Source organism: Poecilia formosa, unplaced genomic scaffold, assembly GCF_000485575.1.
Source record: "Poecilia formosa unplaced genomic scaffold, Poecilia_formosa-5.1.2 Scaffold107, whole genome shotgun sequence".
In the NCBI taxonomy this organism is placed as follows: domain Eukaryota; kingdom Metazoa; phylum Chordata; class Actinopteri; order Cyprinodontiformes; family Poeciliidae; genus Poecilia; species Poecilia formosa.
This window is the reverse complement of record NW_006800046.1, coordinates 1449250-1467698: the sequence shown is the minus strand read 5'-3', so window position 1 is coordinate 1467698 and position 18449 is coordinate 1449250. Positions and strand designations below refer to the sequence as shown.

The following is an 18449-nucleotide window of genomic DNA, read 5'->3' as shown; positions in this document are numbered from 1 at the left end:
CTCCTGGTCACTTGCCATGTATTTCCAGGCAAGTGACACAGATATTTTGCTACCCATGATTCATTAAACCAGGACAACTGAATTCACCATTTATGGTCCGCAGATTCACAATGAACGTTTTCTCAAGGGACTTTACAAAAAAAGGACACCTTACATTACACCATGGCCCAGTTTTGTGAACAACATGCTCATTGTTGCGGTGTTAGTAGGCAGAAGATAGGAGTCTGCATGTGTACCATGACTGGTGGACAGTTTTGCAGTCTAATATGTAACAAACTGTAATGCACAGTGTATTCTAGTGCACTCTTATCAGAACCAGCAATGACTTTTGCACCAATCTCAGCTCCAGTAGGTAGTCTTTTGGATGCAATCACCAAAGCCAGCCAGCCTTTGCTCTCCATTGGCATCAGCGAGACTTGGATCTTCTTGCTGCTTCAATTGTGTTCCTTTTTAGGCTGGTTTTGATAGATATTCACCACTGTGGCTTGGAAACACCCCACAAAGGCTGACATTCGGGGAAGGCTCTGATTCAGTCATTCAGCAGTCACAATTTGGCCCTTGTTAAACTAGCTCAAATCTCTTCATTTGCCTTTTATTCTAGATTGTTAAGCATCAACTTTGATGACAGTCTATAGCCCATACACTACAACGTGCCATAATGAAGAAATAATCAGTATTATTCTCTTCATCTGTCACAGGTAATATTTCTATTGCTGACTGGTAAAATCATTCCATGATCTACAAATGTTCTCGACACTTTCAAATTAATCAAAAGGTCCCAACACAGGTCGAAGTCTTGACTAATGTTGAATCCACATTGAGAGGAAGTTAAAACCTGTACAAACTACAAGTGGAAGCAAATTGTTGCGGAACGAGTGTGACGAAGCGATGCATTACAAGGTGAAGACAGCTGGGGACGTAGCAGGAATCTGCCGCGCTCCGCGAGAGTTGATGCACCACGTAATATTCCAGGCTACATTTGAACTGAGAAATACATTCCTTATTGAATTCGATGCAGATATTAACATGCCTGGATGATGATCGCATGGAGTCGGTCATTTTAGAAATTCCTAAGGGAAATCCCTTACAAGTATTGCTCCAGTGGATGATGCAAGACAAACTATGCTCCTTTATAGTTAACTACAATCCTTAGAGTGGGTTGTCAAAGGATGGCCTGTCATGTTGACTGATTGACTTGTAATATCTGAATGGACAAATCAGATCCTCCCGATCAGTATAGGGGAGTTTGTGGTCACGTTTATTATAAAGCTATGATCTAAAAGGGACTTATGAAATTGAAATATTACATCAAAGTATGTATTCGTTAGAGTAGGACATTTCCTACATTTCCTGTTGGTAAAATCAGATTTAAGGAAGTTTAAAAAAAAATCTATTGTAGAGATGCATTTAAATAGTATATCAAAATTTACCTTGAAATGTGCCGGTGTCTGTTTAAATGGGCTGTTAATATTTTCTTTATTTAAGTTCTAACCTAGATGAGATAATTATTATCTTTTCCTACTCAGACAGCACAGCACAGCACAGGGCTGTGCAGGGCCAATTGCTGTGTGGAAGCTGTTGAGGTGTGAAGGGAAACTCATACAGAACTGATGACACTCCACATTGTCTGTAAAATGGAATAATGTGCCATTCAGTACCCATTCACTATATATGAGACTAAACTAGGAAGGATCAGGGAGTATCAGACACTTCAAGGAAAGCCGGGAGACGGATGAGAGACGTGGCTAGAGGAAGTTTGGAGGGGAGATGGATGCATCTGTGTACAGCCTGGACTCTGTATTTTCCCATCTAAATCCGTATGGCTTTTCAGGCTCATCTCTCTACTGACAGCGAAAACATATAACCCCCGAAATCCCATTGTACAAATGTTCAAAGTCAGGTACAAGGTTCTGTTACTGTAATTTTAAATATGGACTTGAGCAGATTTATAGCGTGATGCAATAAAATGTTGAGGGTTTTACTAACTTTTAACTACTTCAAAAGCAAACTTGTGAGTTAATGAGAGAAACATAATTGTGTATGTAATTATATACAACTTAAGAAAAAGAAAAGCTAATCAGCCACATGGAGCTAAATTTCAAAGCAGTAATTACTAATTAGGGTGAAAATTGATTAAAACAAATATATATTTTAACCACAATCAACAGCTGCTGCATTATAGTTCAAAACTACATTAAAGAATTTTTTATTTTTATTTGTTTTTTAAATATGGATATCAAAAAACAAAACAGCATCCACATTAATTCTGAGCAAGTACCTGTAACCTGTTCAAAATCGGGTAATTGTATCACAATAAAAATTCATGTTTATCGTGATAAACATGAATTTATCACGATAAATTCACCGTTGTCACAAACTCCATAAGAAAAAACACTGGCCAAAAATTCTAATTTTTTTTTGCTACAACACAACAGTAGAATGTATATTTATTTTTAGTATTTTAATTTAAAAAAATTGTAATAATAATAATGTAATTTTAAAATTGGTGGCAGTAACATCTCAATTAAGTTGGGGCTGGGACAGCAAAAGGCTAGAAATGTCAGAGGTATGAACAGGAAATTTTGCAGTTTAATAATATTACATTGTTTCCCATCAGTGCAGTTTCTGAATACAGCTCCACAAATAACAGCAGGGAAGAATATTTACTACACAACATCCACGGTTCATAATTTGATCAAATTATTTCAAGAATTTAAGAAATTTCATTTCACCAAGGACAAGGCTGAAGTGGCACAGTATTGAAACCTGATTCAGGTGTGGAAATTACTAATGTCCACGAGTAACTGTCTTTAAATACAATTTGGAGTGCTATCCACAAATGTAGCCTGATGATACAAAGCCAAATTCGTATGTCAACTCCACAGAGGACTGAAGCTATGTTATCTGAGTGAGGCTCGTTTACAATGAGCTGAGAGCAAAGTGAAATTCCATTCTGTCGTCACATTAATTGAAATTCAAAATTTTGTTTAAACCACGGACAATACTTTCCATTCTGTCAGTGCACAGTAAACGTGTCTGTTTTATTGGATTTTACATAGCATTGTGTTAGGGTTACACATGCATGTTGTAGATATCAAATTAACACTCAATGAAGGCAAAAGGCAAAAACAGATCAGTTGCGACACAATACATTCATAATAAAACCTCCATAAATATTTGAAAGTCAATCTTTTTTATATATAAAATTATTCTTAAATCAAGTTTAAGCTCTCTCTGCTGAGAGGTATGCAGCAGAAAAGAGCAGGTCGCACAAGATTAAATGCTACGTTTGGAAAACACAATTTTTTATTGCAATCTAACCAGTATGGGTAAACGCTTAAACCTTTAATGTAAACGGGGTTGGACAAATATCGAAGTGGACCAGTTCAAAAGGTGAAGCCAAACATAAAAAGTCCTCCACCTGGCCTCTTGAATTTGTCTTGCTTTGCCATTTTCTAAACCAATCCTCTTTTCTGCACTTTCAGGTTGCCTTGGAAACTGTAAAGGCCCACCAGAGAGGACGTTATGGTAGATAAAATGTTGATGTGTGAAAGTGCAGTGAGAAAGGTTTGTGCATCTCTTTTTCTTAGAGAGTCCTGCATTCTCAGACAAAAAATACATAAATTTAACTGAAGGGCATAAAATAACTGTAGACACATTCAAATCGACATGATCTTTCGTGCCTAGATTTTACTTATAATATTCATAATTCTGAAGGGATAGAAAGGGGAAAAGAACTGTAAAATTCAAGTCACTCCCTTTTTTTTTTTGTATTACCAGCCTTGAGCGCTGAACTTCTGCTAAAGCTCCCCATTTCTTCACCTTATTCTTAAGAAGTCGTGATAAAATTTATTTTTAGAATATTATTTAATTTTAAAAATCACCATTATGTCAAACAGGGTGGTTGTCCTAGAGAAACCTTATCCCTGACATTCTTTGTCATTATTACACACTGCAATATAACCAGAAATAACATAAATTTCACATAGAAAATACGTATGATTTAAGAGCTGAGAATGTATTGTTGGAGTTTGTGTGGGAGTTTGGGACAAATTATAATTTCACTTATTTTAAATACCAAAAGTCATTTCCAAATACAAATTTTCAAGATACAAAATGTTAGTTGGAGCAAATTAAGTTGGTATTGAGAGGTCTGCATGTTTGTCCACTCTAAATGACGTGGCTTCAGCTGTTCTGGTATGAATAAATAATATCTTCCATGAGATGGCTGTAAATTAAACTGTTTAAGGCGTGTAGGAAGCCCACAGGGCACAATTGCTGTGCAACATTGTTATCCATAAAAGTACTGTTGACTATTACAGATAACACCATTGTTATTTATAACACACTGAACTGTGAGACCCTCTCCCACATCCTCCATCTAAATGCATATTTAATCTTAGTTGAGCATTTGTTGATGTTAAAGATTTAGCGCAAATCCAAAGCCAAGCTGCAGTTATTCTATGCAAGTTCAATTTGGTTTTGCTTCAGTTCCTCTCGCAACAAGATGTCGTCTCCAGGTACCCGACTTGTAAAGATATATATTTTTTTTAGTTGCAATCAGCCAATGAAAAATATATGTCTGTTTTTCCATAACACCTCACAGTTATCTCTTTTCTCTACAACAAATCATTCTTTTTCCCCCCGCCAATAAATCATTCATAGGCCGGGTCTCTGCTGTCGGTTCACAAACAGTGAAAATGCAGCTGAGCACGGCAAACATTGTCTGTCAATGAAAAGGAAAGCCAGCACCACCAACCCGTATGTTTCTGAGGAGGGGATGATTGTTGTGAATTGCTTCGGTAAGTTTGCAGATTTTCTTTACGATCGCCATTTGTAAGGATTCAGCTCTGTTCTGTTGCAACACAGAACTCCGAGTCCTTCAGCAATCCAATAAAGAACAGTCATTGCTTTGACGTGGCTTTTGACAACGTATCTGTTTAGTGAAAGCAAGGGTTATTTCATTAAATTCACAGGCTGAAAAATCAGAGAAAATAATTTCATAGAAAAACTGCCACCGATAATTTGACAAAAAATTACAACTTGCCTGAACAAAAGACGTTGATTATGACCATAGCATTTAAGTAGTCAGCAAGTGAATAATGAACTGTCAATAAAATATGAAAGGATTTGTGGGGAAAATTGGCCATGGCTCATCAATGAATTTGTCTGATGAATAGTTGTGGATCAAAGCAGTCTAGTGAAAAGATTGAACACATCAACAAAGGAGGAGGCACTTCGTTAGCATCAATTATTTTAATGAGTCAATGCCCCACTTGCTGTATAGCCATCACTGAGTATTTCATCATGGATGGTAACATGAAACCAGCGCAATCCTAATGATATACGAGATTCAAAAGCTGTTTAATAATAAAAAGTAGCACATTCAATTCATCTTATACTTGACTTCAGTCCCAGTGAAAAACAAATCAACAGCTGAGGGGATTCAAGGGCTCCATCCATAAAATAAACAGCAAAAAATGATTACGTTCATATATTTTATTTTTAGAAACAAGCCGGTGAATAGTACACCAATGATGGAAAGATCATTGGTGTACTATACATCACAGCACATGACGCATGTACTGCATACGTCATGTGCTGTGATGTATGCAGTATGATGTGCTGCATACCATCACAGCACAATTGCACTCACATCTCCTGTCTTCAGTTGATAGCAGGAATGCCATCATCGTTTACTTGATTTTGCCAGATACAATTAAACTAAGAAAGAAACCTTAACAGCAGAAATGCATCTCTCCTGTTGCACACCAACTTTAAAAACCGATATTCTTTTTGCCACTACAAGTTGTATATTGTTATATATATTATTATGTATATCGTAAACACAACGGGTTCGACCCTCAACTCCAGCAACATGTCCAGAGTTTGGTCAGTCTATGCTGCAGCGCAGGGTAAGAGAAGCCAACAGAATCTTCCTTTGCTTTATTTTTTTTAATAATTACCTCTGAGAAGTAGGTAACCCTTTCCCGTGATGACATGCTGGGGAGGAAATTCAGCAATTTAATTCAATTGTGTCCAAGTGGGAATTAATTCATAGGTTGCAGGACAGTAGCCCTAGAGTATTGGAGTTTAAGAGCTTTTTATTGCAAAAACTGTGTCACACCTTCGCACTGAAGTTTTACTTTCTCTTGGTTTGTCAAACGAAATCCCCGCAAAGTAAGTTAAAGTTTGATTGTTGAAAAAAAATCTAAAACAAAAAAATCAAGGGGTACAAATGATTTTGCAAGGCACTACATTTTTAAAAGAACAACAAACAATAAATGAGGCCCAACATACAAACAAGAATTATGTTGGCTTAAATATGATGGCTCAAGGTTTTATGGGAAAACGTGATTGCGGATAGCATTGATTCAGTTCCCTGTGAAACTGGGATTACATCTTGCTTTCAAAAAGGCTCAAAATTTTCTAGGCTAATATTTCAAGTCCCAAAGCGTAAATGGACACAATTACACTACAAGTCCAAACCTTTTCTGCCCATAGTGATTACACCTTGCACAGAAAGTTTCAGTTCAACATGAAAAGGGCGAAAAAAATTCACAATGCTTTCCATCAATGTCAATGTCAAATTTATTTATTTAGCACTTTAAAAACAGGTGTAAAACTGCACCAAAGTGCTGTACAAAAACAATAATAAAGTAAGTTGATAAAAAGAAAAAGAGAAATAACACAAGAAAATAAAAATCTATATATATTGTTAAAATAATAACAGTATCAGGCCTCAATTGAATGCCAAATAATAAAAAATGAGTTTTAAGAAGTGATTTAAAATGTTCCAGGCTGTGAGCAGGTCTAATCTGGAAAGGCATATTATTCCAGAGAATAGGAGCAGTGACAGAGAAAGCCTGATCTCCTTTTCTCTTGAGTCGAGTCCGAGGGACTTTCAATAGCAGCTGATTATTTGAAATTTCAAAAGATCCTGTAGATAAGGAGGAGCCAACCCATTTAAAACTTTATAAGTTAAAAGAATCTTAAAATCTATTCGATATGAAACAGGCAGCCAGTGTAAGGAGGCCCATGTGGGGCTTATATGGTCACGCTTCCCGGTGCCTATAACATACCAAACGGTATCACCTCAGTCCTAAATGCACATACACACTTGAATGTGCACTCAAAAAATAGATTTGATCTAAGAAAAACAAAACACCAAAGCCACCTCACTCCATTAAAAATGCATGGGTCACTGACTTTAAAGATAAAGTTTTCAAACATAGGTCAACCATAGCAAATTGTACACAATTATCACACCTACACGGCATGTTTAACCTTCTCAGGGTTCAACAATTGCTTTTCATTAACCTGGAAGCACAAACACTTTATACAGCATGTGTTATTGTACTCTGTATTCTGTATGTAGAACAACATTTCTGTTTAAATGCATACTAATTAACATATTGAGAACTATATTCACTTAGCTAACAGCAGAGCAGAGAACAAATCAGCATTTCATATATACTCAATCAGCTGAAAAAACCAGACTAACTGAAGTTCCTATTTGCGTTGTTGCATGCACTGGTTTTAAAAGTTATTTAACAATTATGATCCCTTAACAAAAAGAGAACTATCCCTTAATCTGTCAGTAAAAATAACACTAATTTAAAAAAAAAAACACTAATTAAGATTGCCTAAGGATGGACTTGAAAAATCACATTACCAAGCAGCAAATCCACAAGCCACTTGAAACAAAAGGAACACACTATTGTGCTAGGGTTGTACATGACTAACACACCAACAACGTTTTGGCAAGTTTAATTGAATAAAGCAGGTAACCACTTTACTAGCAAAGTGGTTTCGAGGTTACATTTGATCCCTTTATCCCTAAAGGAGAAAAGAGAGCAGTTTGGCTTTGTGGCGCTTTCTGGGGAGATGAGCTAACCCTCTAAAAAATGCATGGCACTGGAAGAGACAGAGCTGTGCATGAGGAACAGCACAGCAAATGTGCCATGTGGCGTTGCTTGTGTTTCTCTGACATGGTTGTTAGGATGACCTCGATTGGTGTGGTGCAAAAAGACTCCCTATAGCTTCATCTACTACCAGAGTCATTGCTGTCATCGTTGTATCTTTGTGGTGACAAAAGTATATCATGTTTATTTTACAGTTATCACAATGTGTCCCACATTAAAAGAAAAAAAAAGAAACATAACACACCCTTGCTTCATTTTGAGAGCACATTTAACCACATTTTGTTCATTTTGTGCGATGTTGATGCATCAGACTCAATTAACAGTTAAAACATGATACTATAATTTGAAAACAAAACAGAAGCGCAGAGCTAAAGTTCACTCTTACTGCCTGCATAGATAACAGTATGACATTATTAATTATGAACAGTGTGTGCAAATTCTTTATAGTCACTTGAAATGTTACCATGACTATAACTAGCAGTAGATGTTCTGATTTTTTTTTTCTTTCCGTTGTTTCATCACAGTGAATCGAAAGCAAGTAAGTGTTCCTTTTTTGACAGTTGACCTAAAAAAAAAAGCAGCTTGAAACATCCCTTTTATTATGGCTGTGGTGAATTTGTTCTGAGCTTACACATGCTTTCAAATTGCCTAGTGAAATATGTATAAAATATAACACCAGGTAGATGTAATAGAGTAGCATGATTTATTAGAAAGGGACATTTGCACAGCTCCTGAAACCCTGGAAACCTTCCCAAAGTAAGCGCGTCGCAAGGAATAATGGCCATTTTGTGCACGCTCTACCGAGCAGCAGATGTGAAGTCTAAATGAGAATTGTGTGTCCATTTGTGCAAATGGATGTGATTGGGTAGTGTGTGTGAAGTGTTTGTGACAGTGCAACCTCAGTGCGGTGCAGGAATTTTTTTTTTTGCTAACCACAGCCCGGACTATGTCTTGCAACCAAATCACCCAGAAAGTGGGCGAAAGGGGAAAAAAAAAAAGAAAACAAAAACCTCAGGAGGGGAAAGAAGATCATAATAAAAACTGTGTCCTGGTTAGCCTGTCATAGAAATGACAAGCTGGCATAAGGCTTGTGCAGAAACAGCAACTGTTAAATATGGTCTTCACGTGTGAGGTCTATAAAAAAAAGTAATAAAAAAAAAACAGCAAAAAAGTGAAGGAATTCAAAATCACCAAAAACACTTCAATCTTTTGCAAAGCTTACCATAAATGAGCATCACAAGATCACATATTTTCTTTTATCAAATACTGTGATAAAAATCAGGAAAATTAAGTTTGAAAAATTTAGCAGAAAATGTGTGAAAGCCTCTTGGTGGCTTTTTTTTTTTTTTGGAAACTTTGGAAGCAACATGTTTTTTAGGCTCTAAAAAGAAATGCAGCACAATAATCAAACATGATGCCTTAGAGAAGTTGACTTCAACTCCAGAAAACTAAAAATAACCACAACCTACCGAACAGAGATCTGCTTACTCACAGTCAAACACTGTATTTTTCAAATAGCAACAAATGTGGGCACACAGTAGTGTTTGCAGTTAAAGGGTAGCTCAGTTCAGGCTCTCCTTAAAGTAAGCACTTCTTTTCTTTTTTTTTACCTAATAGAGTTCTTTTTGTGATCGTCTCCTCAGAGCAAACATTGCACCGCATGAATAAACATACCGCATCAAGAACACAAAAAGGAAGAACTTTTTACTTGGAGCACTTCTTTGACGATGGAAAGCATTAGAAATGCATTCTGCTGTGATAGAGGCCAAGTTTCACTTTGGTCAAAACCACCAGAGTATTTAATTTATCTCCGTTTCCAAAACAAAATGAGCACCAAAATTAAAGAAGACACCCAGTGCTGAAGCAACATAGAAATTTTTGATTTGCTTAAACACTAGTATAAATGTAATGGTGTTCGGATATTGGAATGTCAGGAGATCTAGTTGAAATAGCAGCAATTTCATCACTTAGATGAAAGTTTTGACTTTAGACTTTCTGGCTAAATCAAATGATTTATTATTTCAGTGAAATTCTATTAATTCTTTTAAGAAACAGCTTGATGTTTTTCTAAAATATGCATTAAATTCATAGCCAGCTAGGCATTACCTTTGCTTAGAAACCTTTAAAAAAAAGTTGAAAGCATTTAGCTGGTTTATTACTTCTATTCTATACAAAGGCAAGTTGTTGTTTTTTTAAGTTTTAGGATTTTATTTTCTTTAAAAAGAAGTCTCTGGTTGTAATCAATTTTACTAAAGCATCGTCACTCTAGTAAAGCAGCTCTGCTGTCTGCGACAGTCTCACTAAAGAAAGATAAAACTGTGGTTCAAGTCCTCCATTTTTATTCTGCCACACCAATCACCACTACATCAGACAATCTTTTCCTTTCTTAAAGGCATCATGGGAACAGTTCTTTCTTTAAAACTCTTGCAACCAAGTACTTATTTATTAGTTGTGCTCGTTTCCCCAGAAAACTTCCCAAAATTTGATCAGTCATTATCATGGTTTATTGTTTCACTAATGCTGAATAATGTCACCAAATGTCAAATACCTGCAAAGATCCAATATTTTGCATTCACCCTATCTGCTTACCTCATTTTCTGAAGTTTAATTTTTTTTATTTCTTTATTACCACACATTTAACATTTGAATTTGTTGAACCCATAAATTATTGTCTGGGAGCATATGTTACAGACTCATTCTGTTTCAGGCTTCAGAATTTCAGAATGTGCAGGAAAATGCTATAAGAGCAAGTTGGTTACCTTCAATTTTCTTTTTTTTTTCTTTTTTTTTTTTACAAGAAATGCATCTTTTGCAGAAATATAATGGCCTCTTAATGCCACTGTGCCACAGACAAACATACTTCTGACAATTTAGACAAATATCCAAAAAATAAATTGTACTCCAAGGTTGTTTATTGCACAGAAGTCTTAAAACAATGTGGAGGACAGACATCTGAATGTTAACTAAAATAAAATAACTTCCAACTGCAAAGGAATTGAAAATATGTATAAGTCCAGTAAGAGTCAAAGAAATGAATTTCAGTTGTTGTTTGGGTTCTGAGAAATGTCACTGGTTATTTTCTATTCATCAGAGAGCAGAGCTTCAAAAACGCCTCTGGGATTACAGATTCTTATCAGTGAATATAGCAAGTATCACTTGTTGAATAAACACTTGTGCTCGTACAGATGCAGCACAAAATGTGCCGTATTTACTTTGGTACTGGCATCTAAAGCTAAAGTTTTATCTTCAAATACCAATCCCAAGCTTTCAAAATTCACACTGCCTTCAAAATGCAGATCATTACTCTGGTTTCAAACCCATCTCAGGAGATTCTCTGCATTCTTTATGCAGATATACATTTTTGCTATAGCCCAGCTAATGCATAAAAAAAAGTACATTAGGCAACTTCTATGCAAATTGCAAAACACTGGAAATGTGGATGGTATGCATCTACATAATTTTATGAAAATAGGAATAATGTAGCTTTACTTAGTCACTAAGTATTGCCAATATCACTCTACTTTGGGGGTTAAGTAAATGAGAAACATTGTTTATTCCTGTTCCGAGAGAGTTTAATTAGATTGTTCTCAAAATTAGCTTTTAGATAATGTAATTTTACAACCTGTCTGAATTGAAGCAAGGTATCAAAGCCAGTCACTATGCATCGTGTTGTTTCCATAATCAAATACACTTCAAGCTTTATAAACTATGGTTTCGAGCAGTATGAGGCCACGTAAAAATTAAAGCCATTTTTAAGTTTCTAACATATAGCCAGAGCAAAACTGCATATTTAATCCTCATTAGCTTACTTGGAATGAACACTGTACGGGTTTATTAGTAAACAGCACAACAGTTCTCTAGTTTAATTGGTTGTGAGCTGCAGAGCAGCATACAAATTAAATAATGATAAATGTAAGGAAACAGTTATTCATCTTGACTCAGTTTATTACTCACAAAAATCCAATAATACCAACATGACCATAATGATGATAATGCGTGAGCTAGATATTTGGAAAATCTGCCGTGATAAATAAAGCTGTCCACATAAAGTTAATAATAGACATGAATGTGTTTGGAATTACCTCAATTACATTTGCACATTCGGCCTAATCAAATCAATTTCAACAAAGCAACCAGTAACAATAAGCAAAGAAACCTTGTTTTTGTGATGCAGAAATGCATAATCACAGCCATAATTATTACCTTTCACTAAACATTTCTTATTCCTTGTGTTTCTTTTAAAAAAAAAAGTAAAAAAGGCAAGATTGGAGAATTGATGCCTAGTATATTTATCTTAACCTCAGTCATTACTTTCATTTGGAGAAAACGCATCACTATAGGGACAAGGCTCAGTTATCAATCAGACACTAAACTCTCTCACGCTCTGCTGCTCTCTCATCACCTTTATTTAGTCAGCCCCCACTTTCCTTTCTCTCAAACACAGAGCGGGATGGAGGAGAAGCGCCAAGGCTGCTTGACTTAGAAGATGGTCAATAATCTAGATCAGCTTTAATGGATGCATGAAAAGCAATACAGCTGCACAGAAACTCCCTTGAGCCTTTTTTATTTTTTGCATGGGAAAAAAAAAGTAACTTATCAAAAGAAAACTTGTTTTAACATGCTTAAAATTTTAATCTAAGAGAAATATATTTACTTGACTGCTTATAAATATTGACTTCTTTTTTTTTCCGTTCCTTTACACAAACACCTACGAAGATTAGCTCGATAGGGAATGAGAATGCTTGAAACATGCTGAAGAGTTGGCTGAGGTTTTGCTTCACATGACCCAGTTGGGAAGCACTTTGATTATGCAACACAGACAAGACTTGATGATGATCACAACACGTTATTAAAGAAAGAGGCAGAAACAGCGAAGATAACGCATGTATCAGGAAACACTGAGAATCAGAAAAAAGGTGCAGAGTGCATAGAGGAAAAAAGAATAAGAGATAAATAAAGGGGGAAAAAAGATGCAGCAGTTATGCACAAGGATTGCAGCAACATATGAGAAGATAAGAGTGCTTTAACACTCCCAGCAGATATTTTCTGAGGCTTAGCAAATGTTCCCAATTCCCTTTGCCTCCTTTAGCTACTTCTCCATTGCTACAGATTAAACATGAGTAAAGAGTTTGCAAAGAGAGGAGATGGGAAGGAAGAATATGGGGTGGGAAAAAACAACAACAACAAAAACAGAGTTTTGTGGTTGCCATGGTGACAAGAGGGGAGAGATTCCAGAGTGGTCTCGGCCATTACGCAGTGTGTTCGGGAGATGGACTGTGCAGCACTTAGGCTTATTGCAGTGTGGGCTGAAAAAGAACATATCTAATATAGACGAGATGAGCTCCCACCAAAATGGTGGTTGGTAAGCATAGTCTTAATATAAAAAGGAGGTTGGTGTGCTGAGGCTTTACTGCCAAAAGCTCCATTTTTAGAAGCCAATTAGCTTGAAACAGATTCTGTGACATTTGCATGCAAACATACTAAAGGGAAAAAAAATCCAACTTAAGCCAATTATCATTAATATCTTTAAAACAAGAAATGTGGGGGGTTTTCTACCCTCCTGTCAAAAATGATCCCTTCCCCAATAAAGCAGAGCTTTACATTTTGTAATTTTTGTCTCAAAGGAAAGCTATGACATGTGATTACTGTAAAAGTGCAAGTCAGATATTATTGTTACAGAGTAACAACCCATATTTTTTCACTGTAGAAATTTTATACGTTTAATCTCTGCCTAGAAAAATAAAATTCTTAAATCCATCTTTGAATCAGGTTATGCTCATAGAGTAATATCAAATTATTACAACTTTACCTGCTAAAAGAGTGAGCCTCAATAGACTAACAGAAATTTTAACTCAGCTTTGGAAGGCAGAATGTCCAATTTGTCTTTTGGGTACGTCTTGTCAACATATCTGCCATTTGATCTTTCTCACACACCGACAAGAAAATTAATTACTGATAGTGCGGTTTCTCCTGCTATTCATATAAAACTGCTTTTGGCTCACTTTGACACTTCACTCAGACATCTAAACATTTTCCAGTTGGCATAGGCTTGTCCCTAAGCAAAAGGCAGAATCTCATTAAAGCCACTAACTGGTCAATTTTGATGAGTCACACCTCTGTCAACCAGCCAGAGTCAAGAGAATTTTCTTTGTTTTTGTGCAAGTTATCAAAATTTATTTCAAATCAGTACAGGGTCAGAGGAACACACGTTACCAGCAGGACTGAGAACTTGAAGAGAAATTTGGACCACAAATGTAATCCCCCCCCCACCACCCCCCCGTCTTTTTACTGTTAACACAAAGTTTTTGTCAGACAGGGGATGGGACACAAATTCTTTGTAAAGAGCAATGTCTTTGCTTTCAAATGTGTGATGTTTGCCAACAGTGGTGGTGTCAGTACTAGCAGAGCAGTGAACAGGAGCCGTTTTTGTGTTTGTGTTAGATGCCCAAATAATTGCTTGGGCTTGGAGTCTGTGTTTAGTTTCTGTGGCATTGCTTGACGAGGCGTTCGGCTGAGTTGTTCCTCAGTGTTTTGGTATCCTTCATGGTTGGATTAGTGCTTTTTAACAATGACATCTGTACTGCACACATCTTATGCAGCTCCCTGGAGGGGGGACTATATTTATACCAAAGAGTAAAGACATGAAACAAAGGATTCAGAATTGGTTTCATTATTTTTTTTTATTTTTTATTTACAGCTGAGAACTGTATTTTTAAGATAAACTGAAACATGGTTATTATTTTTGGACACTTCAGAACAAGGCAAAGCAGTTTGTTGAAATGCCAAAACGTCTTTGCTTTCCAATGTCTGAAAACAGTCCTTCAACCTATAATTTACTGGAACCTTTAAAAGTTTTTTTAGAACATTTGCAGGAACATACTAAAAGTCAATATGTAAGCTACTGCAAAATAAAAATTCAGACAGCAGAGCAGAATTTGATGCAATGAGTAGTGTTATTATGCCAACATGCTAGTGACTGGTATAAGCATATGAGATACCTGGGTGATCCCCACAGCCCCCAAAAGAATGAAAAAACGTTTAGACCTACACAGGCATCTATTTTTGATAACATAACCGCAGGCAATATCCATGCATCATATTTGACAGTGAACTGATATCACATTTCCAATCTTGTAAAATAAGTGGACCAAGCAAATCACTACATCACACATGCACCCACACTTTTCACTTTGGACGAATGCACAAGAGTTCAAACTCCAGGTCAGTTGTTTCTTTATTTACCTGAAGCTGTAGGTGAATAAAGTAATTCTACAAAACCTAATAATGTACACATGCTTGGAATGAACACGCTATGCAGTTTTGCTACTTTCATAAATGAGAGATTATGTGCATGAATGAGATTATGTGCAAATCCTGTATGCAAACAGGCTTGTGGTTGTCCATCATACTTTAGTGCTATGAAATGACCTGTAAAAGTAAACATCAATCATCTCAACAATGGACTCAAACTGAGTTTAAAGTGAACAACTTAACCCACACTGAGCATAAGGCCTGAAGCTGCAAGTTTGCAGTACATATGAATACTATGCAACACCGAGTAAATGTATCATGCTCACATCATGGAGGCTACACAAACATTTTTGTGTCACTAACTTGCTCATTGTTGACTATCCTGCACTGTTGCTGACTGAAAACTAAATTCAATCAAAGCACAGCAGCAGGTATTGATAGTGGCTTCCACTCAAACAGCCTTTGCACTGATCAGCTAAAAGCAACATGATATCATCCTGGGGTTTCTCAGATTCCAGCCAATATTAATTAACCACAATTTACAAAGACCTTATTGTGTTCCTTTGTGGCAAGACATAAATGAAATATTCCCTTTATGTCTTTGCCAAATGTTTCAGATAGAACATGTAGCATCAGTGCATAAATTGTGTCCTGTGCACAGTTAAAGGGAGACGGTTCTTATTTGCATATCACTTCTATTTTTCACAATCCAATTAACATTCACTGTAACTTAGAGGGCAGCACCACATGTCAGCACAGCAGAGCACTTATCTTTTCCCCTATGGCATAGGTCGTTCTAGTAGGGCTTGCCAGTGTCGTGAGGAAGGAGACAGGTAATTATGACTTTGTACAAATTCCTCCTGTTGCTGAATGCACTGACATTATCACAGGAGTAAAGAGCTCTATTATTTCACAAAATGCATTGTGTGGACAAATCGTTGACTTCGTGTATGATCAAAACTAAATAGTTTAAAATATATAACCATTGAGGTTAGCTCTCAGAAGTCTAGAAGTTTAGTTTAAAGAGATAACCACAATCCCCCTGTTGCTTTTGAAAGGAGTAAATTGCTCTTTTGCCATCTTGACTTTGACTATTTTTAGCCATAGATTATAGTCTGTGACCTTGTCAGTCATTGCTACTGATGATTTATAAGTACAATACATCCATAACATTTCTTACTGCCTCCACAATGGGTCAGAAACTTGGAACAAATAACACCAGCCTTCCCAAAATTAAGTGTTTAATCATCAAAATAAAGATGCTCAACCAGGCCAAGCAGAATGTTAGATTTCTGAGACACATTTTATATAACCTAAAATATCTATAGTCCTTAAGGATCTAAAATATCCATAGTCCATAAGGATATATTTTTTTAAAGTAGCCAACACATTTCTGACAGATGCAGCATGTCAGTACAGGTCAACTAAACACCTGGAGTATCAGATAAGCAAGTAGAGGTACACAGTAAATTATTTCTCTTTCCTAATGCTTTTATCTTCTATGATAAAACATTTGAGTTTGTAAAGGAATTTCAAACGCCGAGTTAACAATTAGAATTCTGTAAATAATAATAGAACTCATTGGCAACTTGCACAGCGTTTTTCAAGATCCTATCAGTTCAATTCATTTGCTAAAAAATATATTCTGCAACAACGATAAAAAAAAAAAAAGAAAAAAAAAAAAAAACAACCTTCGGCATTCATGAAACATCTAACCAGTCTTACCTTCATAAACTGCTTTAAATCCCTGCCCGCTGACAGCATAATCAGATAGCAGCCACAAGGTGAGTCTGGAGCCTGTACTCACAATAGGTGAAGGCAGCTGGAACCCAGTTAACCTAAGGGGGGAAATATAAAAATAAGAAGAAAAAAAATTCAGTCCTGTGATCCAAACCATAATACAATCAATTGCAAAAGTACTAAAAAAAAAGTCTCAAGTAAGCTTGCTTTGTATTTTTCACCTAAATGCAAACTTACCAATGCAACTGTAAAGAAAACTTGGTGAGCTTTGAAATCATCTATCCACTGTCAAAAAAACCTAAATAAAACACGACAACTTCCCATATTTAGCATTTCTTTAGCAAATGGTGCAACTGTAGTTACTGCAAACATAAACCTGCAGTGGAGTCAGTGTGGGAAGAAACACAGAGACAGATACCAAAAAATTTAAGACAGAGTAAATAGTCATTTTTACCAATGTGTCATATTTAGATGGGGTTTTTCCAGTGATCAACATTTTTTGAGGTGTTTAAAGACCTTTTAAATTCTCAATGAAACAAAAAAGATCTAATTAAGAAGCTTAAACCGACTGATTTGATTGTGTCAATTTTCTAGTTCTATAACACATTTCAGCTCCAATCAAACAAGTAATTGGTACTTTGGTAAACATTACTTATAATTTTAGGGGTTCTTAAAGTTTGGTAGTAGAGAAAAAAGGACATGTAAATTTCTTGTTTGATTAATTGAATACGTTTCAAATGTAATAAAAACTGACCATCCTGCCCTTTTAAAAATGGAACAAAACAGTTTCAGCATTAATTGGCAGCTAATAAAAACTGTGATCATCACACCTCTGAGATCCAATAACACATCAAAGATCCAAAAACACCTACATTTAGGGATGGAAGAAGTGCTATTTTTAACTCTGTAATTCACATTGAGAACATGCAGCTGAAATTATCTATTAACTTTTGTGCTACCTTTGATTTGCAAGTCCCAAATGTTCTAAAGAAACATCAAATGAGCATTCTGTTCCAAGTACAGGCCAACGCAGCAAATAAAACCATACCACAAGTCAGTAAATATTATTATGCAAACTAGAACTTTGATGTTGAAACCAAGTCACTCAGATATATATCATACACAGACACTCCAGAATCAGACCACCAGATCAAAGCTAGTGACAATGTATATATTATTGTAGTCAAATTGAATACACCATATGTAAATAATAATAATAATAATAATAACTGTCATTTTCTTGCCTCCTTGACTGCATATATTTTGATCAATTTCATGGCCTAGTGAATGGTACCAAGCTGAATGAAGGTTTTATTGCCACTAAATTTTCAGGTTCCTGTGAGATCACCATCTTACATTTTCCTTATTACTTTTTTTTATATTCAAGGATAAATTGTTTGATTAAAAACAGAAAAAAATGTATATCCTTTAGTAATTGCTCAAATATTCTGGAAGTCAGTCATGCCATGAGTGACTCATTTTCTAGCATTCACGAAGGGAGCTATACGAAACATCAACAGTGTAGCGCGAGGT

At 35.9% G+C, this 18449-nt stretch overlaps 1 protein-coding gene across 1 annotated transcript in view; it reads right to left on the bottom strand.

Moving 5' to 3' along the window:
* Positions 1–18449, bottom strand: part of csmd2 (CUB and Sushi multiple domains 2) — a 240351-nt gene that overhangs the window by 178408 nt on the left and 43494 nt on the right. The window contains exon 3 of the mRNA XM_016675164.1: positions 16902–17014. Coding sequence (XP_016530650.1) covers positions 16902–17014 — 113 coding nt within the window. The remainder of the gene's footprint in view (positions 1–16901; positions 17015–18449) is intronic.